Here is a 24,817-nt window from a genome sequence, read left to right on the forward strand (position 1 = left end):
TAAAACTTTCAAATTCTGGCGATTTTCACGCACCTGTTGGCAGCAGTGCGCGTCAAGTGTCAACCGTAATGTCAACACTTCCCTTCAACATTTAAACCCACCACGAAACCCCCAATGGAAATAGCAAACGCCGTGGGGGCAACCCCTGGAGTGAACCGCACCGCCCGCGTCATGATGGAGGGCGTGGGGGCGCGCATAATCCGCGGCCCCGACTGGAAGTGGGGCAAACAGGTTAGTCTTCCCTTGTCAACCCTTATCCTCTAACCCTGTGCTTTTAGGACGGGGGCGAGGGCCACGTCGGCACCGTGCGCAACTTCGAGTCCCCTGACGAGGTCGTCGTGGTGTGGGACAACGGCACGGCCGCTAACTACCGCTGCTCCGGCCAGTACGACCTGCGGATCCTCGACAGCGCCCCCACGGGCGTCAAGCACGAAGGCACCATGTGCGACACGTGCCGCCAGCAGCCCATTTTCGGGATACGCTGGAAATGCGCCGAATGCGGCAACTACGACCTGTGCTCGGTGTGCTACCACGGAGACAAGCACCAGCTGCGGCACCGCTTTTACCGGATAACGACTCCGGGGAGCGAGCGCGCGTTCCTAGAGACGAGGCGCAAGAGTAAGAAGATCGCCATACGCGGGATCTTCCCGGGGGCGCGGGTCGTGCGAGGGGTGGATTGGCAGTGGGAGGACCAGGATGGGGGCAACGGGCGCAGAGGAAAAGTGCAAGAAATCCAGGACTGGTCGGCGGCGAGCCCTCGATCGGCGGCGTACGTGGTCTGGGATAACGGCTCGAAGAATTTGTACAGAGTGGGGTTCGAAGGGATGGCGGATCTGAAGGTGGTGAATGACGCAAAAGGCCAGAACGTGTACAGGGATCACCTGCCGTGCCTGGGGGAACAAGGACCGGGTCGATCAGGGCCCCCAGGCTTGAAAATCGGCGATCAAGTTAATGTAGATTTAGAATTGGAGATTGTGCAGTCGTTGCAACACGGTCATGGGGGCTGGACTGACGGCATGTTCGAATGTTTAAACGGAGTCGGCACCGTCGTGGGGATCGACGAAGACCACGACATCGTCGTCGCTTATAGCAGCGGCAATCGATGGACTTTTAACCCAGCTGTCCTGACTAAAGTTGCCACTCCTACGAATTCAGTTGGGTTTAACGAGACCCCGCAGCAACAATTCGCTGTCGGCGACATGGTGCAGATCTGCTCAGACATGGAACGCGTCAAAATGCTCCAAAGGGGCCACGGAGACTGGGCTGACGGCATGGCCGCTGTAAGTCCATTATTTACAAACCCTAACCTATAATAATTGACTAAAAATTTTTTTTTTGTTGGCAGACTCTCGGAAAAATCGGCCACGTCCAGCAAATCTACAACGACAACGACCTCAAAGTCGAAGTGTGCAACACCACCTGGACCTACAACCCCCTCGCCGTCACCAAAGTCGCCAGTAAAGACGGCACCATGCACGGCACCACCAGCGGCGAGCGGTTGAGCGCCCTCTTGAAGAAGCTCTTTGAAACCCACGTTTCGGGCGACGTCAACGAGGAGCTGGTGAAATTCGCCGCCAACGGAGACGCGCAAAAATGCGAGGAGGTCCTGAAGCAGAGTAACGCCTCGGGGGCGGGCATCGGCCCGGACGTCAACGGGGTCTTCGCGGGGCACACGGCGCTGCAGGCCGCCAGCCAGAACGGCCACCTGGAGGTCATCACGGTGCTGTTGCGTTTTCACGCCGATGTGGAGATCGAAGACAAGGATGGCGACCGTGCTGTCCACCATGCGGCCTTCGGGGACGAGCCGGCGGTGGTGCAGCTGCTGGCGCACGCGGGGGCCGACCTGAACGCGAGGAATAAGCGCCGGCAGACGGCTTTGCATATCGGGGTGAATAAGGGGCACCTGGGGGTGGTGAAGATGCTGCTGGATTTGGGCTGCCATCCGAGTTTACAGGTAAGTGGGGTTTGGGTGGAAAGGGGCTGATTTTGTAGTTTTTATTTCTAAGTAAGGTTATGTTACAGAAATTGAATTAATTTTGGATTGGGGGTATTTAAAGGCAAAGTTGGCTGCCCTATTCGTCTGACTTTTGCATTTAAAAATTGAGGCAATGCGAGACCTGTTTAGTTTTTTTGTTGTTGTAATCAATACACGTTGGTAGCATTTCTGACAGTTCGCGGGTTTGCGCATATGGCGGATTGTTTCAACTTTGAAATTGTTGGAATTCGGTGTTTTTTCGCAAATTCGGTTTTTGTTTCAAGTTGTTTTGAACTCTAAAGCGTTTAGAAAGTGTTTTGAAAAAGAGATGCGGTCATTTTTTTGCTACAAGTTCAGGTAAGATTGAATCACTTGGTTGAAGTTATTTCGTGTTTTGCGATAAAAAAAAATGGTAAAATGGTCATTTTTGCGCTATATTAGTAAATAAGGCGGTGATTCGTTCTTCTAAAACGAAAATTTTTGCCCTAAATTACCCAATTTCAAATTAAAAATCTTCTTAATTAGTTGTTGTAAGTAGGCCTGGAATGGTACTAGAATGTTAATAAATTTCTTTTAAATGTGATTTTCTCACTCAATTTGACATACGCTTAATAAAAACGATTCATTTAGGTGAATTGTAAATCGGGAATTAGTTGCAGGGACCAGAATTCACGTTTCAAACAATTCCGATAGATGGCGCCACTTGAATCCATTGTCATGGCCCACTTGGTTAATTTCTAAAGAAATTATTAAATCATTAATTAATTAATTATTAAATCTGTGCAGATTAATGGAATCCATGGCATTGTGATAGTTTTATATTTTACTTCTTTTCTAAACTTTTTTCTCTCCTGGAATTTTTTTAACTTAAAAATGTCAAAAGGAATAACAGTCTTTTATTAATACAGCGCCGTCTAGATTATGTTTTGTCTGGTTCCTTACTATGTTGTTGAATATTCTGCGGCTTTTGGATTATAGTGTTCTTAATTATTGCTGTATCAAAAAAAAAAAAAAATTGGTCGATGGTTGTGTCGACAGAACTTACCTCGTCCTTGAAGTAAAGCCCAAGAAACATTGAAAATTCAAGTATCGAAAATTAAAAACTTTGTCGAATTCGAGGTTTTATGGATCTATTAATGTTTCGATTTCTCGATGGTTTAATTTTCAATTGTTCGATGTTTCGATTTCCCGGTTTTTCGATTTTTTGGTTCTTCGATTTTCCATTTTTTTGATGTTTCGATTTTTCAATTTCTCGATTTTCTCAATTCTTTGATTCTTCAATTTTTTTTTTGATTTCAGATCTTTCAACTCCTCAATTTCCCTTTTTTTGAGTTTTCAGATTTTCGTTTTTTTAAATTTCCCATTTATCGATTTTTCAATTTTTTCCATTTTACGATTTTTTAATTCTTTTAAATTTCCATTTTTCGAATTTCCGAAATTTCCATTTCTATACTTCTCGGTTTTTCAGTGTTAAAATTTTTCGATTTTTCAAATTTTCGATTTCTCAACTTTTCAGCACTTCTATTTTGGGAATTTTTTCGTTTCTGTATTTTTGAGTTTTTTGATATTTTAATTTTAGATTATTTCGTTTATCGATTTTTCGACTTTTCGGCCTTTTGATGTTGCAAATTTTCGATTTTTCGGTTTTTCCATTTATCGAGTTTTCGGTATTTCGATATTCGATTTTTTTAATTTTGACCTGACCTGACCTGATTCGTTGAATTTTCGATTTTTCAATATTCGAATTTTCAATTTATTTCCGTTTTAATTTTTCAACTTTTTTTTTCAATTCTTCGATTTATGATTTTTCAAACTTACGAATTTTCACATTCTCGATTTTTCAATTTTTTCATTGTTCAGTTCTTAGACGTTTCCTTTCTTTGGTTTTCGATTTTTCGGTTTCTCGATTATTCAAATTTCCATTCTTCAGTTCTTAGACTTTTCATTTCTTTGCTTTTTGATTTTTCGATTTCGAATTTTCAATTTTTTTACTTTTTAATTTTTCGACTTTCATTTTCTCAATTCTTCGATTTTTGTTTTGTCAAACTTTCGAATTTTCACATTCTCGATTTTTCAATTTTTTCATTGTTCACTTCTTAGACGTTTCCTTTCTTTGTTTTTTGATTTTTCGATTTCGAATTTTCAATTTTCTTGCTTTTTAATTTTTCGACTTTTATTTTTTCAATTTTTCGATTTTTGATTTTTCAAACCTTCGAATTTTCGCATTCTCGATTTTTCAATTTTTCCATTCTTCAGTTCTTAGACTTTTCATTTATTCGCTTTTCGATTTTTCGATTTCGAATTTTCAATTTTTTGACTTTTTAATTTTTCGACTTTTCGAATTTTCCATTTCTCGACTTCTCGGTTTTTCAATGTTAAAATTTTTCGACTTTTCAAGTTTTCGATTTCTCAACTTTTCAGCACTTCTGTTTTGGGAATTTTTCGTTTCTGTATTTTCAGTTTTTTGAAATTTTAATTTTAGATTTTTCGGTTTATCGATTCCTTGAATTTTCTCGACTTTTCGATTTCTCGATCTTTTAATGTTTCGATTTCTCGACGTTTCAATTTTTCGAGGTTTCGGTTTCTCGATTTCTCGTAATTTCGATTTTTCGACTTTTCGGCCTTTCGATATTGCAAATTTTCGATCTTCGAAATTTCTGATTTTCGATTTTTCCATTTATTAAGTTTTCGGGCTTTCGATATTCGAATTTTCGCCTGACCTGACCTGACCTGATTCGTTGAATTTTCGATTTTTCAATATTCGAACTTTCGAATTTTCGTATTCTCGATTTTTCAATTTTCCCATTCTTCAGTTCTTAGATTTTTCATTTCTTTGCTATTCTTTTTTTCGGTTTCAAATTTTCAATTTTTTTACTTTTTAATTTTTCGACTTTCATTTTTTCAATTCATCGATTTTTGATTTTCAAATTCTCGAATTTTCACATTCTCGATTTTTCAATTTGTCCATTCGTCAGTTCTTAGACTTTTCATTTCTTTGCTTTTCGATTTTTCGGTTTCGAATTTTCAACTTTTACTTTTTAGCTTTTCGACTTTCATTTTTTCAATCTTTGATTTTTGATTTTTCAAACTTTCGAATTTTCGCATTCCGATTTTTCAATTTTTCCATTCTTTAGTTCTTGGACTTTTCATTTCTTTGCTTGTCGATTTTTCGGTTTCGAATTTTCAATTTTTTTACCTTTCGATTTTCAGTTTTTCCGTTCTTTAGTTTTTAAGTCGAAAAATTGAAAAATCGGGAAATCTAAAATTCGAAACATCGAAATCTGGATAATTCGAAAAATCTAAAAATGATAAAACTTTCAAAAAACCAAAAAATTGAGACAACGAAAAACCGAATAATCAAAATACGAGAAATCGAAAAATCTAAAATTTAAGAAACCAAAAAATTGAAACATCAAAAACCGAAAAATCAAAAACGAGAAATCGAAGAAATTAATATTACGAAAAATTGAAAAATCCGAAAATTGAAAAAGAAAAACTGAGATATTTAAAAATTGCAAAATCGAGAAATCGAAAATATAAAAATGGAAAAATCGAGAAATTGCGAAATTGAAAAGCCGAGACGCTTAAACATCGAAAAATTGACCAATGGAGAAATGGGAAAATCAAGATATCCGAAAATCGAAAAATCTAATAGTCAAAAGGTCGAGAAGTCGAAAAATCGAGGAATCGAAAAGTCGAAAAATCGATTAATAGAAAATCAGAAAATTTAGAAACACCACACATTGGAATATCAAACAATCGGAAAATTTAAAAAAACAAGAAATTGAAGAATCGAAAAATTGAAAATCGTAAAACTGAATTATCGGAAAATAGAGAAATCGAAAAATAAAATAATCGATAAATCAAAAAATTGGTGGAAAGTTGTACATTTTGACTAAAAACTTACCATGCTTATAATAACTTGAAAACGTCTGCAAGATTTCAAAGCATTCAGCTTTGCAATTTTTGACTTAATCAACAAAATAAATTAATTCAGTCACTAATTTTTTTGAGACACCCCGTATGAGCAAATAAAAAATATTAATGCAGTGATAAATGTGTTATAATTTGAAAGTTGTTTAGTGTGTTAATTATTATTATTATTATGTTATTAATATTATCATAGTGTAAAATAGTAAAGGATATGGGGTGATTTTCTTTAAATTTTGCTCTAGTAATCCATGACGCTTACGTCAACTGTGAAATGTGTTGATGCCATCAAGATTTCAATTGTTCTAAAAATCATACAAAATCTTTTATTTATCCCACTAGTTTTGCATAAATGTTGAATGGTGTTTTGGATTTTAAGAGTTCTGGCAAAAACTATAAAATATCTACACGTTATGCATAAAATGCTCTATAAATCGTGCACTATATGGGTTATATGTGCTGTTAATTTTAATTTTATGCTTCTTAATTAAGCAGGTTTGGATTAAAACGTACGTGTCTATAAAATAAAAATAGCCTTTTAAATTTTAAACATTCTAGATTACATTATAGATGGCGCGAGTCGTTGGTAATTTTTTTTTTGACCAGAATACTTTTTTAGTGGGACCGTAAGAACAAGTGTGCGACAGCCCAAGTAATGATCAATTTTGTAGTTGAAAGTTTACAGTGCCATAAATTAACGTCTTCGCGGTTGACCGTGCGGATTTATGGCATATTTTTATTGTTGTCTTTCATTTTGCCCCCCAGGAGCACCTTTTATATCTTCCCATAAAGGTTAGATACCAAATGAAAAATTTTTTCGCCGCCGGTTTTTATTTCATGCTGTCTGCTTTTACTGCTTCAATTAGACGCTTAGGAAATCGTGGAGGATGATGTGGATGGTCGTCCTGGGACCGGCCATTATTCATCCTATCCGTCCATATGGAACGCGTCCCATCGATCGAGGCGAGCTTTACGGCCGATAAATGCCATATTTATTTTAATAATACCCATACAGGCGTTATTAGCATAATACGGATTAATATAACTGCCATTGTAACGTTCGCTGCTTCCTGGCCCAATCGACCGGTTATAGTCCGACTCACTTTCGAATATTGTTCAAACTATTTAAAAGCTATAACGCAAGCGTTCATGCGTGTTTTATGTTTTTGAGTGCATACCTGGAGCCGTTTACAATATTTTTTGGACGATATTGTACAGCGTACGGTGGTGTAATACACGCTAAACGATTATTTTAGGGGCGCTGTCAACGTATTTACGACGAATATTATGTTATGAAGTCGGGAAACAAAACAAAACGGAACGAGCTGCACTTCTGGATTAGGAGGATATGGGTTCGTTGCGTTCATAAATTACCAACGCGCTCGGGAGCTTTGCCACCGTGGTAATTTCTAGGCGGGGGCTGAAAGTGGCTTGCGCTGGTTAGCCGCCGTCTTCGGGAACGGTTATGGACGCAGAATGCAGAAAAACCCGCGAGAAACCCACCCCAAAAAATGAATTATTCAAAACCGCCTACGTCGTATTCAAAACGGACGTCCTACGTTGTGTCGATTTTAATCACTATTTAGACTAGTTCGTGGAATATAATTACGAAAGTGCAAAAGTTGCGTTCGTTAATGTACTTTTCTGTTTTTCTCAAAGGGTTAGAAGTTTTAATTTTTAAGATAAAATTGCGGTCGTGTTTTTTCGCGTCCGCAAAGCGACCCTTTTCACGTTCGTCTGGATTCTGGAAGTTTTGAGCGCGGCGATAAACACTCAAGTGCATAAATCAGCATTAACAATGATATGCTTCATCCTGCAGTCATATCCATAAATCCCGAATGGCAAATAATAAAAATCCCGAATGATACCAAAGATTTGGGTCTTCCTTCAATGTCTGCAAAATAATAAAAGCAGCTTTAAACACATCATCAAAAAGTAATGTAACATCGAAGCGTAACTGTCTTGATAGTTTTCCGCTGTTCTGCCATAACGTTCCAAGGAAATGTTTTAATTGCTAATGAAGTTTGGCGTAATTGCGCACCGTCGGCCGGTAACACAATGTGAAAACTGTAACATTGAAGTTGTAATTAAAAAAAGGTTGTAATTTGAGATAGAGGAGTGTGACGATGACGATTGGGGAGATAAAGTAAGATTAAAGGATATGGAAATGAATTACTTATTTTATTTATGTTTACTTCGTGAGTGTAAGCTAAGGAAGTGTTGTCTAGTCGAGTCTGTTGGGCGATTGTTGGCTAATTTTACATTTTTCTTAGGAATATTGTGTAGATGGTAAAACGCTAACCCAAATTTGGATAAACATTCCCCCAACAATACGTCATCTACACGATATTCCTAACACATATATACAATTTGACAAAACTATCGGTCCAGTAGTTTCGGAGATTATTGTCTAATGCAAATCCGGACAGACGGCAGCCACACATACAGACACAGAGGGGGAAACAGGAGAAATAAAAAATATTCTGAACACGTGCCTTGAACATTGTATGTTTTCTTTTCATGTTTTTTGAGTCATACCCATCATAGAATCGCTTGAAAATTCGCACATGGATTAAACATCACTTTTTACAGGGCGCAGAGTCATTAAATGTTTGTTAGTGGTACAATTTGTTTAAATAATAATGTGTTTATTAAAATCAAAATATACCACAAATTAATGCAAAATACGTCGAATAATTTTAACAGGAATATCAGAGGAAAATTAATGATCTATTGGTTAGCAGAGTTTTTAACCAAAACTAACAATTATTGAAAAAAATGGGTATCAATTCGACAGAATTTGAGCAGTTAGTTCAGTACTTTGCCGATAGGAGCGCCACTAAAATTTACGGAAGGACTTTCCAGGTAAAACCCTTATAGCCTGCTTTACCATAAGCTGATTGTTAGAGTTCTCGCCTGATTTTTCTAATTTATGGCAAGGAACTCAGTTTTATAACAAGCCGCCAGGACCGGCCGTAGTAATCTATTGTTAAGAAAATTAACTTTTACGCAATGAGGTACTATCATAAAACCGAATTAAAACTGGGGAACTATAATATTTTTACTCCACTCAGGATCCTGAATTCAATACACATGATTACTAAAAATTCATTGTAATATTATTGTTAATATATATTTTGCTTTCTTAATTAATAAAACTAATAAACATATTTATAATAATAATAAAAAATATATAAAATACAGCTTTTGTTTAACACGTATAAGTAGCTAAGTGTACCTACTACTTATCCCAGAAAGGAGGTGTTTTAAAAAAGCCCTACGCCCAGTAACTTCTCCCTTCATTGTTTACTCGAAAAAAGTGCTCGTATATGTTTTCATTTGCCGAGAGATCATTTTCAAAATATATTTATAATAAAAATATGCAAGTCTTGGTGATGAAAAATGTACTCCTAATAAATTATTAAAGTACATAAAAAGTAGAAACAAATTTTATTTATTTAAAAAAAATCTCTCGCAAAGGTAGGTTCCTCTTTCTTCTTGAATCAATTATTTCGGGCAATAAAGCGCCAAAACAAAATCTGCCAAGTTTATCTGCCATCTTTTTACATATATTTCTTCGTCTTTATATATTTTTTCTATATTTATTCCCTTGGGTGTCCATACAACAAAATAAACTTGTGAAAGACCCGTAACAAGCATTTGTCCCTGGAGTTGAAAGTAGTAATCATGATTTTTTTTTAGTTTCAATTCTCTGTCTGTCAATGTACAAAATTTGATTATTTTTTTTTAACCGCTTCTTCGGGAGACAAATCTTGCGATTTTGAAGGGCATTTAATTTCGACTAATGCATTCCTATCCTCTAGAACCCTGTCTAGACTAGCAGCCAAGTAAGGAAATTGTTTTGAAATAAACAAGCCACATCGTTCAGTTTTTATATTTTTATTTATTTCAAAACACTTGACAGCTTTTTCCTCACTTTGCTGTCCATAGTATGTATGACTGCTACCTCTAAATGTACTGTACAACAGAGACTCCACAGTTTTAGCTATTGCTGTAGTCGGTCTAAGTTTGTGAATACGTCCAAAATTTGAAGCCGTAACCCTAATTTCTCTTTCTTTTGCCCAAATGTGCCTGTTGTCTAGTGTCTATTTCAATTTGGTCTAAATTCAAAGATAATTTTTTCAAAAAAACCTCTTTGGCTGTCACAAATGTTTCTACATCCATGACAGGATTTTCTAAAAAATATTTAAACCATAATCGCAGTCGGAACCAGCATACGTAAATTTTTTTACGACATATTTTTTTACGAATACTTTGTCTAAGACGAGCTTGTTTTATAGACGAACAATATTTTTTTGTTATTAAACCAGGACCGTTTTAATCACAATATATTTACTTATCCCCTCTAAAAAATTGATGACGTCACCTCAAAATTTTGGTGAATAAATCCTGTCTAAATTGTATAAAATATGATGAGTCTCTTCTTGTGATTTATCATTCCATTCATGTTTTTTGGATTTGCATATACAGGATGACTCCAAAAATTAATGAATGCGTAAATTTATTTTATTGATTTAATCAGGAACTACAGAACCCAATGCTTTGAAATCTTGCAAATGTTTTAAGGTTATAAAGAGCATAATAAATTTTTAGACAAAATATATTTGCTTATCTCCTCCAAAAAATTGATGACGTCAGCTCAAAAGTTTGCCGTATAATCCGATTTAAAGTTTACAAAATATGATGAGTCTCTTCTTGTAATTTATCATTCCATTCATATTTTTTGGATTCGGATATACAGGGTGACTCAAAAAATTTAATGAATGCGCAAATTTATTTTATTGATTTAACCAGGAACTACAAAACCGAATGCTTTGAAATCGAATGTGAAAAAAAAAACATAATAGGCTTGCAGTCGTCACGTTTCCGATAGCGAGGGAAGTACTGTCTAAACTCTTTAGACCAATTTTTTTGATTATCCCATTTTTCCATTTCTCAATTTTTCAATGTTTCAGTTTGGGATTTTTTCACTGTTTCGATTCTTTAATTTTCCTTCCATTTTTACGTTTTTCAATATTTCAGCTTTGGAATTTTGCGATATTTCGTTTCTTCAATTTTTCAAATTTTTGATATTGTGTTTTCTTGGTTTTTAAATTTTTCGATATTTTAATTTTTCAGTTTTTAAAGTTTTAGGTTTTTAGATTTCTCACTATCTCGACTTTTCGATTTTTCAGTTCCATGATTTTTCAATTTGTCGAATTTTTAAATTTTAGATTTTTTGTTCTCGATCATTCAATTTTCTGAGTTTTCAGGCTTAGATTTTTTTTGTTGTTCAATTCTTGGATTTTTAAAATTTTTGTTTTTTAAATTTTTTTATTTATCAACTTACTGGGATTTGAATGTTTTGATTTTTTGATTGTTGAATTTCTCGATTTTTTGAATTTTTAGTTTTCGATACGATTTTTTTTTTCAAAAATTTTCAGTTTTTCAATTTATTAACTTTACGATATTTCAGTTTTACGATTTTTAATTTTTTTTATTTTTCAGTTTTCAATTTTTGACGTTTCTAAATTTTTCGATTTTTCAATTTTTCGATTAACTGATTTTTTGATTTTCCCATTTCTCTATTTCTTGATTTTTCAATTCTTTCTTCAATTGTGTTTTTTCAATTTTTCGATTTCTGGATTTTTCAATGTTTCAGTTTTGGATTTTTTCACTTTTCCGATTCTTCAATTTTCTTTCCATTTTTCAGTTTTTCAAGATTTCAGTTTTGAATTTTTTCACTTTTTCGATTTTTCAATTTTCCTTCCATTTTTCAGTTGTTCAGTATTTCAGTTCTGAGATTTTGCTATGTTTCGGTTCTTCAATTTTTTCATTTTTTGATGTTTCGATTTCTCGGTTTTTCAATTTTTCGATAGGTATTTTAATTTTTTAATTTTTAAGTTCTAGATTTTCCGTTAATTTTATTGTTTTCCTTGATGTTTTGATTTCTCGATTATTCGATTTTTCAAGTTCTCGGTTTAGATTTTTTGGTTTTCCAATTCTTCGATTTTTAAATTGTTTAATTTTTAGATTGTTCAGTTTTATCAATTTGTAGATTTTTAAAATTTTTCGGCTTTTCGATTTTTTGATTTCTCGATTTTTAACTTCCGATTTCTCAATTTGTCGATATTTCAGTTTTACGATTTGTCAGTTATTTGATCCAATTTTTTGATTTTTCAATTTTTCAATTTCTCGATTTTCAATTTTTCGATGCCTCAGTTTTGGGATTTTTCAATTTTTCTTTCTTTTAAATATTATTCGATTTCTTGATTTTTAAATTTTTCTATTTTCCGAATTTTGAAATTTTAGATTTTTCAACTTTTAGAATTTTTTCATTTCAGATTTCAGATTTTTCAATTTCTTGATGTTTCGATTTCCCGATCTTTCGATTTTTCAAATTCTGATTTCTCTAGTTTTTGACACTTCAGTTTTAGAATTTTTCAGTTACTCCTCGATTCTTCAGTTTTTCAGTTTCTCAATTTTCCGATAAATTCGTGTTCCGCTTTTTCAGTTTTTCAATTATTCGAGTTTTCGATTTCTCGATCTTTCAATTTTTCCATTTTTCAGTTTCGTTTCGATTTTTCAGTTTTTCAATTTTTCGATTTCTCGATTTTCGATTTCTCATTCCTTCAGTTTTTCTGTTTTTGAACTTTTAAGTTTTAGATTTTTCAATTTTTTGATGTTTCGATTTTTCCATTTTTTGGACTTCTCGGTTGTAGATTTTTCATGTTATCAATTTATCGATTTTTAAAATTATTAATTTTTCGGCTTTTCGATTTTTGATTTTCTCGATTTTTTAACTTCCGATTTCTCAATTTCTCGATATTTCAGTTTTACGATTTTCAGTTATTTGATTCAATTTTTTGATTTTTCAGTTTTTCGATTTCTCGATTTTCAATTTTTTGATTCTTCAATTTGTCGATCTTCGATAATATCGATTTCTGGTTTTAAAAATTTTTCTATTTTCCGAATTTTTAAATTTTAGATTTTTCAACTTTTAGAATTTTTTCATTTCAGATTTCAGATTTTTCAATTTGTTGATGTTTCGATTTCTCGATCTTTCGATTTTTCAAATTCTGATTTCTCTAGTTTTTGACACTTCAGTTTTAGGATTTTTAGATTGTTCAGTTTCTCGATTTATAGATTTTTCAATTTTTCGGTTTACCGATTTTTTTCATTTAAAATGTTTCAATTTTTCAATTATTAAGTTTTCGATTTTTCAATTTTGGTGTAATTTGAAAACGGTATTAATAATACATTTAGGCGAATAAACTAATAGACGGGCTTGATAAGCCTTGTTTGCTCTACAGTGTCTAAATCGTGTTTGAATAATATAATAATAACCTGGAATATTAAAATTAATATGTCAAAAGAATACGAGAAATGATTGTTCTGTGCTGAAGGTATGTTGTGGGCCGCCTGTCATAAATTATCATTATTCTGCATTATCGGCTTACGACGCTTTTATGACCCACGTCCGGTAGTCGTCTATCCCAGCGCGTCAAGTAGATTAAAAGAAGAATAAATTTGTTTTATTTTTCTTGGGCATTTAGTAAAGTCTAAAATTGAGAGGCGGCACGTTTCCATCACCTACTTCGACCCTATAATCACTGTACTAAATACCAATTCGTGCCTCTCTCTCTTTCATGCTTGACGACGTGCTAAAAACTACTTTCTTCGCGTTATCCGCATTTCTAAATAAAAGCACGTTTTTTTGTCGACTCCCTGTTTTTCCCCGACGCCGACCCCGCAAGGTGCGACGCAGCTGGCGCCTCCGCCCCCGCCTCCCGCGCCACGTATCAGCAGTTTGCATTCGTCCATACGTGGCCGTTATTAAAAAAATATCTCACCCCCTTCGGCCGCCCCCATAAACGTTCAAACTTTTAATCGAATTAAATCTACTGCCTCGTTTGTCACAGCCGTCTCTGCGGCCCGGATCCACTAATCGAGTTGGCGCAATCGGCCAATAATTTGCGCCCGGAACGTGCCCCCGTATTTTTCCGGATGCACATTCCGCGACCCCCTTCACCTCAAACATTTGACACATTGATTGATAATTATTATAAGCGATAAAAAATGTATACACGTTCAACTTTGGCTTTTGTAAGTTACAAGTGGCGAACGATCAATTACTGTCAGTTTACGCTCAGCCAAGTTAAAAAGCTTCAACTTGTATTACTTTACTTTCAAAGTGGCAAAGTTCATGCTAATAACGGCCGACATTTTTAACACCGTTAAAACCGGGGCTGATATGGAGAACGATTCCCTGACGGGTCTTTCTTTGACTTTTTTTTTTTCTTTTTTAGGTGGTGGAAGTTTTAATTTTTTGCCTCTCATTTCGGGAGTCGAGCCCTCGCGACGGACCCTCCCATAAACTCCACTTTTGACGTGTTAAATTGCCATTAGATTTTATTGCTTCAGGAAGCAGTTAAACCGACGATTCTATTGTTGTTATTTATTGTTGTTGCAAACTGCTGCCTCTGACAAACGTTCCGAAAAGTGACACGACTTTAGGTGGCGGCGGAGCGGCAGAATTGGCCGTTTGCACGCATTTTTAACCAGGAAATGGCCGGATTTCATCCACGACGTGTAAATACAACCCTCATCGCGGTACTTACAACAGAAAAAACAAAAATCGACTCGGCTCGAATTTTCCCAAAAACATCTCAATCCTCATGAAAACCGACCTATTTCAATGAAAAACGCGCTGTGTCTATTTTGATGCTTTCCCAGCGATTCGCGTTTCCAGAATTCACATTTCCCACGATGAAAATGAACATTATTCAGATTATCCCGCCACAATTATTCCGACTTTAATTAACTTAGCATCCAGCTTCCTTTCTCTAATAAATAGCAACACTCCGCCCGATTTTTATTTCCATCCCGCCGACGCGACTATCAAAAGAAACTCCCTGATCTCCGGTATAACAGCTCGCAAAGCAACCAGACTCACTCGCTGAATTAATAGCTTCATTTAGAGCTGTGATAACAGGTACTCCTACGAAGTTAATACTCTCATCGGCAAAACCGCGCGAACGAGATAAAACTAGAAACGCCATCTGTGATTTTACACCCCCTGCTTAATTACCTACATCCCGGTAGATATTCGGGCGCTCTTTGAAGAATGCACAATCGGCGACACATAAATAGGATATTGTCGTGTTTTAACCATATCGTAGACAAACATTATCAGCAGATGTACCCCGAAATACGGGACGAAAGCACATACACACAAAACCCCACACGTTTCAAAAGCAGAACACAATGGCGGAAATTGAAACGGGGAGATTTTAATTAGATATGAAAACACAGTCTGCACTGCCGTTATTGTTCCGTACACTAACGACGCCGTAATTCACCGAGGGTTTCGGGGTCAAGTCGAAATGCATTCGCAATTAAAAGATTTGCAGGATGGCGGTGTGGAGCTGGACCACCGCCATTCGACGTGACGTCAATTTTGCCGTAGATGTACAGGCTTTATTGATCCCCCTGTGTACGAGTCCGTCTGACGAGAATTAGTAAGTGCTGCAACTTCATTTTTTACCAAACTCTGTATAGAACGTAAAAAAAACTGGTGCCCGAATGCCGCCTTCTTAAAAAATTGATCGAAGGTTATTTCGACATAACTTCTCTCTCCCCTGAAATGCACTAAGTGATAAGTTCTATTTTAAATTTTTTTCAATTCTTCGTTTCTTCAAATTTTTCGATTTGGAATTTTTCGTTTCGATTTTATAATTTCTTTATTTTTACAATTTTTCAGTTTTTCAATGTTTCGATTTTATAATTTCCTATTTTTTCTATTTCAATTTTTTAACTGTTTCGTTATATGTCATTTACCGAAAACAATCTTATCTTGACAAGTACAGTTTTTCGTCTTTTCAAATTTTCGTTTTTTCGATTTTACGAGTTTTCAATGTTACAATTTCCCAACTTTTCAAGTTTCGATTTCTCAATTTTTCAAAAATTCAGTTTTAGGAATTTTTCAATTTTTCGATTTTTAAAATACATTCAATTATCCGACTTTTCGATTTTTTTTATTTCACGGTATTTCGATATTTCGGCATTTTAACTTTTAGATTTTTGAATTTTTCAATTTTTCAGTGTTTGTATTTTGCAGTTTTTCAACATTTGTATTTTGCAGTTTTTCGATTTTTCAATTTCGAATTTATAAATTTTTATTTTTTTTGTTTCATTTTTTCGATTTTTCAAGTTTTCTTTTTCTCAATTTTTCAATACATATTTCAATTTTGAGAATTTTTCTATTCCTGGTTTTTGAAATTTTTCATTTTTACTTTTTATATTTTTCGATTTTTTGTAGTTTCGATTACTCGATCTTAAGATTTTTCGACTTTCCGGATTTCAGTTTTTCGACTTTTAAAATATTAGAGTTTTTGATTTTTCGGCTTTTCGATTTCTCGGTTTTTCGATTTTTAAATTTTTTGATTTAAAAATCCAGAAATTGAAAAATGAGAAAATCAAAAAATCGTAAACTATACTTAAAAGTCGAAAAGTCAAAAATTTTAAAACTGAAAAATCGGAACACAATTTATCGGAAAATTGAGAAATTGAAAAACTGAAGAATCAAGTAACTGAAAACTCCTAAAACTGAAGTCGAAAGGTCGAGAAATCGAAACGTTAAGAAATTGAAAAATCTGAAATCTGAAATGAAAAAATTCTAAAAGTTGAAAAATCCAAAGTGTCAAAATTCGGAAAATAGAAAAATTTACCAATCGAGTAATCGAATATTGAAAAGATCGACAAACTGAAGAATCGAAAAATTGAAAAATCCCAAAACTGAGTCATCGAAAAATTGAAAATCGAGATTGAAAAATCAAAAAATTGAATCAAACTGAAAAATCGTAAAACTGAAATATCGAAAAATTGAGAAATCGGAAGTTAAAAAATTGAAAGATCGAGAAATCAGATTTTATAATTTTTTAAACACGTAATCGTGGTAGATCGTTAAGCAAGATTTATTTTTTTACCCCTTCCCAAAAAACTGATGACGTCATCTCAAAATTTGGCCGAACAAATCCTATCTAAAATTCGATTTCGATTTCTCGATCTTTCGATTTTTCAACTTTTGATTTCTCAAGTTTTCGACACTTCAGTTTTAGAATTTTTCAGTTATTTGATTCTTCAGTTTTTCAGATTCTTTTTGATTTTTCAGTTTTTCGAATTTTCGATTTCTTGTTTTTCGATTTCTCATTCCCTCAATTTATCTGTTTTTGAACATTTAAATTTTAGATTTTTCGATTTTTTGATGTTTCAATTTCTCCATTTTTTGGACTTCTCGGTTGTAGATTTTTCATTTTATAAATTTATCGATTTTTAAAATTATTGATTTTTCGGCTTTTCGATTTTTGGATTTCTCGATTTTTCAGCTTCCGATTTCTCAATTTGTCGATATTTCAGTTTTATGATTTTTCAGTTATTTGATTCAAGTTTTTAATTTTTCAATTTTTCAATTTCTCGATTTTCAATTTATCGATGCCTCAGTTTTGGGATTTTTCACGTTTTCTTTTAAATATTCAATTTCTCGATTTTAAAATTTTTCTATTTTCCACGTTTTTTTTTATTGTAGAGTTTTCAACTTTTACAATTTTTTCATTTCAGATATCAGATTTTTCAATTTCTTGATCAATCGATTTCTCGATCTTTCGATTTTTCAACTTCAGATTTCTCTAGTTTTCGACATTTCAGTTTTAGGATTTTTCAGTTATTTGATTAAATTTTTTGATTTTTGAATTTTTCAATTTCTCGATTTTCAATTTTTCGATGCCTCACTTTTGGGATTTTTCAATTTTTCTTTTAAATATATATTCAATTTCTCGATTTTTAAATTTTTCGATTTTTCAAATTTTGAAATTTAAGATTTTTCAACTTTTACAATTTTTTTCATTTCAGATATCAGACTTTTCAATTTCTTGATGTTTCGATTTCTCGATCTTTAGATTTCGCAACTTCAGATTTCTCTAGTTTTCGACATTTCAGTTTTAGGATTTTTCAGTTACTTGATTCTTCAGTTTTTTAGTTTCTCAATTTTCCGATAAATTGGTGTTCCGATTTTTCAGTTTTTCAATTATTCGAATTTTCGATTTCTCGATCTTTCAATTTTTCCATTTTTCAGTTTCTTTTCGATTTTTCAATTTTTCGAACTTTCGATTTCTCGATTTTCGATTTCTCGTTCCTTCAATTTTTCTGTTTTTGAATTTTTTAATTTTAGATTTTTCAATTTTTTGATGTTCGATTTCTTCATTTTTTGGACTTCTCGGTTGTAGATTTTTTATTTTATCAATTTATCGGTTTTTAAAATTATCGATTTTTCGGCTTTTCGATTTTTGGATTTCTCGATTTTTCAACTTCCGATTTCTCAATTTGTCAATATTTCAGTTTTACGATTGTTCAGTTATTTGATTCAATTTTTTGATTTTTCAATTTCTCTATTTTAAATTTTTCGATGCTTCAGTTTTGGGATTGTTCAATTTTTCTTTCTATTAAATATTCAATTTCTCGATTTTTAAATTTTTCTATTTTCCGAATTTTGAAATTTCAGAGTTTTCAACTTTTAGAATTTTTTCATTTCAGATTTCAGACTTTTCAATTTATTGATGTTTCGATTTCTCGATGTTCCGATTTTTCAAATTCTGATTTCTCTAGTTTTTGAAACTTCAGTTTTAGGATTTTTCAATTACTTGATTCTTCAGTTTTTCAGTTTCTCAATTTTCCGATAAATTCGTGTTCCGATTTTTCAGTTTTTTAATTATTCGACTTTTCGATTTCTCGATCTTTCAATTTTTTCATTTTTCAGTTTTTCGATTTTTTGATTTCTTGATTTTGGATTTCTCATTCCTTCAATTTTTTTGTTTTTGACCTTTTAAATTTAAAATTTTTCAATTTCTTGATGTTTCGATTTCTCCATTTTTTGGACTTCTCGGTTTTAGATTTTTCATTTTATCAATTTATTGATTTTTAAAATTATTAATTTTTCGGATTTTCGATTTTTGATTTTCTCGATTTTTCAACTTCCGATTTCTCAATTTGTGGATATTTCAGTTTTACGATTTTTCAGTTATTTGATTCAAGTTTTTAATTTTTCAATTTTTCAATTTCTCGATTTTCAAGTTATCGATGCCTCAGTTTTGGGATTTTTCAATTTTTCTTTTAAATATTCAATTCCTCGATTTTTAAATTTTTCTATTTTCCAAATTTTTTTCATTTTAGAGTTTTCAACTTTTACAATTTTTTCATTTCAGATATCAGATTTTTCAATTTCTTGATCTATCGATTTCTCGATCTTTCGATTTTTCAACTTCTGATTTCTCTAGTTTTCGACATTTCAGTTTTAGGATTTTTCAGTTACTTGATTCTTCAGTTTTTCAGTTTCTCAATTTTCCCATAAATTCGTGTTCCGATTTTTCAGTTTTTCAATTATTCGACTTTTCGATTTTCGATTTTTCAATTTTTTCATTTTTCAGTTTCTTTTCAATTTTTCTATTTTTCGATTTTTCGATGTCTCGATTTTCAATTTCTCATTTCTTCAATTTATCTCTTTTTGAACTTTTAAATTTTAGATTTTTCAATTTTTTGATGTTTCGATTTCTCCATTTTTTGGACTTTTCGGTTGTAGATTTTTCATTTTATCAATTTATCGATTTTTAAAATTATTAATTTTTCGGATTTTCGATTTTTGATTTTCTTGATTTTTCAACTTCCGATTTCTCAATTTGTCGATATTTCAGTTTTACGATTTTTCAGTTATTTGATTAAATTTCTCGATTTTCAATTTTTCGATGCCTCAGTTTTGGAATTTTTCAATTTTTCTTTCTTTTAAATATTCGATTTCTCGATTATAAAATTGTTCTATTTTCCGAATTTTGAAATTTTAGATTTTTCAACTTTTAGAATTTTTTCATTTCAGATTTCAGATTTTTCAATTTCTTGATGTTTTGATTTCTCGATCTTTCGATTATGTACTTGATTCTTCAGTTTTTCATTTTCTCAATTTTCCGATAAATTCGTGTTCCGATTTTTTAATTTTTCAATTATTCAACTTTCCGATTTCTCGATCTTTCCATTTTTCCATTTTTCAGTTTCTTTTCGATTTTTCAGTTTTTCTAGTTTTCGATTTCTCGATTTTCGATTTCCTTCATTTTTTCTGTTTTTGAACTTTTAAATTTTAGATTTTTCAATTTTTTGATGTTTCGATTTCTCCATTTTTTGGACTTCTCGGTTGTAGATTTTTCATTTTATCAATTTATCGATTTTTAAAATTATTAATTTTTCGATATTTCAGTTGTACGATTTTTCAGTTATTTGATTCAATTTTTTGGTTTTTCAATTTTTCACTTTCTCGATTTTCATTGTTTGGATGTCTCAGTTTTGGGATTTTTCAATTTGTCGATGTTTTAAATATTCGATTTCTCGATTTTTTTTTGTGAATTCGTGTCGTATTTTCACCCTAGACATCCAGAATTTTTAGAAAAAAATTAAAACTGAATAAGAATATTTTGCAACATAACTTTGAAAGAGCAAAATCGATTGCTCAGAAAGGTTATCGTAATCATGGTAAGTCGTTTATTTTTTTTATCCCCGTCTAAAAAACTGATGACGTCATCTCAAAATTTTGCCGAACAAATCCTATCCAACTACTAGCCCTGCGCACCCGCTCTCTATTTTCTCAGAGGGCATGGCGTTTGCAAAAATCTATCTTATCTGAGCAAGTACTAGAACCCGCCCACCCTCCCCTATTTTATCAGAGGATAATATCATTTGCGAAAATAAGACTTATCTTAGCAAGTACGAGCAAGTACTACCCTGTGAGGAAATAAGGGGCGGGTGGGCGGGACTAATACTTGATAACACAAGTCTTATTTTGGCAAATGACATCCTCTGAGAAAATAGGGGGTGGGTGGGTGGGGCTAGTACTTGGTAAGATAAAACTGATTTTGTCCCAATTAATCTTGTAAAAACTTGTGAAATTTAAAGTTGCTAAATTGCAAATTTCCTTAGTAACGAGTTAAATTCCTAAATCTATTCGAAATGTGCAAAACATGATGAGTTTTTACTTTTTCTCATTTTTTGAACTTTTCCCATTGATTTTTCATTATATCGAACTTTTTTTGTATCTCCATTTTTTTTAGTCCTGGGTTTTCCTGTGTTTATTTTCACAAAAACTGTTTTTGAATTCGAATGCATTGCAGTGGCAACTGAAAGGGTTCGAGTGCACAATTAAATATAGAGGGAATTCTAAAAGCACAAAGCACTTCGCCAATTAACGCTTAGAAAAATAGGAATATGCATATTTGCAGGATAAATAGAATTTTTCAAGCGAAAACCAGAAGATAAATTGGCTAATTTGCATTTATATGTGAAAATTAAAACCCAAATATATGATTTAGAGGTGCAAAGCTCAAATTTTTAAAATTCTCTTAATTATTTAGTTGAGGCATTTGCATTTACGCCATTTACAGCTTTTAACAAAAATTTCCTACTGCTCTTTAGAAAGAGAGAAACAAAGCGATGCACTCTGGAAAAAACGACTGAGGAGACTGACTATTCACTCTATTTAATAAATCGTGTGCTCAAAATAAAATAAGAAAATCAGACACCTACTAACCGAGTGGTTGGATTTGCGTGAAATTGCCACAACGTGTTATTTCAATTCAACTCAGCACTCGTGTTAAGCTGTGGCGATTAATAGGCAACACCGGAACTTGTTAGTTTTCTGAATAGAGTTCCTCTCACAAAGCTCCCCTAGGTTTGTGACTTTTCGCCTTTTGCATTCCAGCTGCAAAACCTGAAAATACACCGTCGGTGATAGTCCAATACAACAAACAACGGGAAGTAACTGTAAATTAAGTCCGTAACAATGGTGTTGTTTGTGCTATATTAATTATGAGGTCTTTGTTCAAGTTGGTGGGCGTAATCCTCCACTATGGCATTGTGTTAAGAACAAACAGAGCGTGTGTGGGTCACAATAAGCCGATACGGTCCATTAGCCGGCCGGATTCGACGGAGGTGTGATTTTGATTTAATTAATAAATGGAAGATGGTGTCGAATAAATTTTTTAGTCGCGCTACCGCTCTCTAGGTGGCGCCAGCGTCTACCGGCTGCACTTTCCGCCGGTCGGCTGCAGAATAAAAGCGGCGCGATTATGGAACGCGACTTCGTTTAATAAAAACGAGTGCATTTCTTCGTTCTCTTTGGTGCGGCTGCTTAAATAAATAACGATGCGAAATCTCGGGAGGAGCTCGTCTTTCCCTTGCCCTTTTTCTTTCATAATAATTTTACACGAACGTCAAATAAGCGCCGACAAATAGCAGATATTTTTCGGCTGTCTCGTCTGGTTGGTTTTTTGCCTTTTCTCAATTACCGAAAACTAGTCGTCCCATCTATCGGAATATGAAAGTGTCATCTGTAATAGTTTTGCGGGTTTCCCGTAAATGTTCGTGTCACTATGAAATATCCAATTTTTTCGTCGGGATTATTTAGTATCTTCCAGCCGAACACGAACACAACAAAATGAAATATGTCCGTTTGTTTTTTTGCGCGGCTTTCGAGGCGATCGCCTAATTACGATTGGTCGTCGTAACTCATCCGTTGTGCGCTCAGAGGGCGCAGCTATAGAACGCAGACCGCCGCCAATAGCGTCTCGCCATAATTAGCTTCAGCTGCAGACTCTGATTGTGGATTTATGTTCCTTATATACATAGACTAGCGCAACCTTATCGCATTGTTGACGCTCTCTTGTCTCGTCATTGCATAATGAGTGTGGAGCTTTATTGGGCCGTAGATCATCGCTAACATCCGTTCTTGTTGCGTGGTTAGGCGACGGAAGAAAAGAACTCATCGCGATAATTCCGCCGTTTCGATACAGATGGAGTAAACACTATTAATCCGGCGAGGAACAAGAAACAGTTTAACTGGACGTTTTGAGTTAGTGCGGTTCTCCCGGCCCATTCATCCCTTACCCAATAAGTAATATTTTACGGATGTTGAGATTAATACGAAGGGAGGTGTTATGAGAGCTTTACCGTTTCACGTATTACCCTTATAAATGGAGCCGTATCAGTAACGTCTAAGCGCGACGTTTTGTCAATGCGAACGCCTTCAATGACCCTTCTTTATCACCGGGCGGGACTTAAAATCTCCAAGAAACGCAATCGGTGATTTATGGACGGAGAAACAACGCGAATCGACACGCAGCGCTTACAGACTTAATTGCTGGGAAAAGTGAAACGGTTTTTATTTTTAAAATTAGCAGTCGTCCAGGCACCACCAGCAGGTTTTTAAAATTTAATCAAGATCTTTGAACAATCGAAGAATATATTATTTCATGTCGGAAGTTTTTTAAAGTTTAAAAATGGGAAAAATTATTCGCCCGGCGCCTCCACCATTTTTACACAAAAAAATTAAAATTAAATCAGTCCAAACAAGGTTTATCTCAGGATTACGAATTTGTACTCATTTTCGCTCTTTCTCTTTTCAAATAATGGAGGAAATCTCGTTTATGTGATAAAAATTAAAGTTGATTAAAATCGGTTATTTGGTTCACATGTCGGAATTTTTAAAGAAATGTCTCTTCTAAAATCATTACTTCATGTTGAAGCTTCTAAAAAATTGTTTTTATAGAAAAAGTTAGAGTTCATCAAATCAGTTTAAAAAAGATTTATTTTCATCGTAAATTATCCCAGGATTATGAATTTGTGCGTATTTTCGTCTTATCTCTTCAAATATAAGAGAAAAACGTTACTTGGTAAAACGTAAGGCTAATTAAAATGGGTTCGAGAAGGGATAATTAATCGTTCGGATTTGTGCTTGTTTTCTTATTTGGTTCAAATGTGGAGATATTTAAAGAAGTGCCAAATGTCTTTAAATCATGTTCTAAATTTTTCAAAAATTGTTGAGGGAATTTTTTCAAATTTTGTCTGCCCGGCGCCTCCACCATTTGTATAAGAAAATTTTGAAGTTATATAATCAGGTTAAGAAATGTTTATTCTCATCGTAAATTTCCTCGAGATTACGAATTTGTATTTATTTTCATCTTTTCTCTTCAAATATTAGAGAAAAACTATTTTTTTTATATTAGATTTGATTAAAATCGGTTGGAGTTGGAATATTATTCGTTGTTCCAGTCTGTGCTTGCTTTGTTATTTGGTTCAAATTGATATTCAAAAAAGGCCAAATGTCTTCTAAAACACGTTTTCATTTTGAAGTTTCTTAAAAATAGTTTGGTTAATTTTTGCAAATTTTTTTGCCCGGCGCCTCCACATATAATTTGCCTTTTTTTTTCTTAATATGCATAGCCATCTTTTCACAACAAGAAACAAAAAACATGGTTAAAATGGTACCTTTTTGGAAAGAAATATAGATTTTGCAATTATGGGGCGGAGCCAAATTGCCAAAAAATAAAAAATATGTTTTTGAATATCGTGTTATTTAAAGAATACTACGTATATTAAGAATAAAAAAAAAATAAACCCCGCCCACCCACCCCATCTTAATTGTGATGATTTTTTAATTCTGAGAAACTTAAAACACGTTTGAAACGGTAAATATTTGTAGGGAAATGTGGATTTTGCATTTAGACTCCGCCCCTAGGTCTGGCAACGAATGAAAACTTCATAACTACATATTTAAGTCAGGTCAGGTATGGGTAGGGCTTAATCTTTTCCTTTAATTTTTCTTAATATACATAGTATTCTTTGAACAACACGATACCCAAAAACATGTCTTACATGGTAATTTCTTGTAGAGCAATAAGGATTTTGCAGTTAAGCTCCGCCCTACAAAAATCATCAGAATTGGGATAGGGCGGGTGGGTGGGGCTTATATTTTGCCTTTTTTTTTCTTGACATATATTGCCATTTTTTCACAACAAGAAACTTAAAACTTGGTTAAAATGG

General features: G+C 33.7%; 2 protein-coding genes across 2 annotated transcripts in view; one reads left to right on the forward strand and one right to left on the reverse strand.

The window, feature by feature from the left end:
• LOC135136987 (protein transport protein Sec61 subunit beta-like) overlaps positions 1-24,817 on the reverse strand; it is a 160,135-nt gene that overhangs the window by 41,086 nt on the left and 94,232 nt on the right. The gene's annotated exons all lie outside the window — the stretch shown is intronic.
• Mib1 (mind bomb 1) overlaps positions 57-24,817 on the forward strand; it is a 262,566-nt gene continuing 237,805 nt past the window's right edge. Inside the window, exons 1-3 of the mRNA XM_064066480.1 lie at positions 57-231; positions 279-1,280; positions 1,346-1,954. Of these exons, the coding sequence (XP_063922550.1) occupies positions 115-231; positions 279-1,280; positions 1,346-1,954 (1,728 nt within the window). The 5' untranslated portion in view covers positions 57-114. The remainder of the gene's footprint in view (positions 232-278; positions 1,281-1,345; positions 1,955-24,817) is intronic.

This window comes from Zophobas morio, unplaced genomic scaffold (assembly GCF_036711695.1).
Source record: "Zophobas morio isolate AGI-343-1 ecotype UQ-CSIRO unplaced genomic scaffold, CSIRO_AGI_Zmor_V1 ptg000028l, whole genome shotgun sequence".
NCBI lineage: Eukaryota > Metazoa > Arthropoda > Insecta > Coleoptera > Tenebrionidae > Zophobas > Zophobas morio.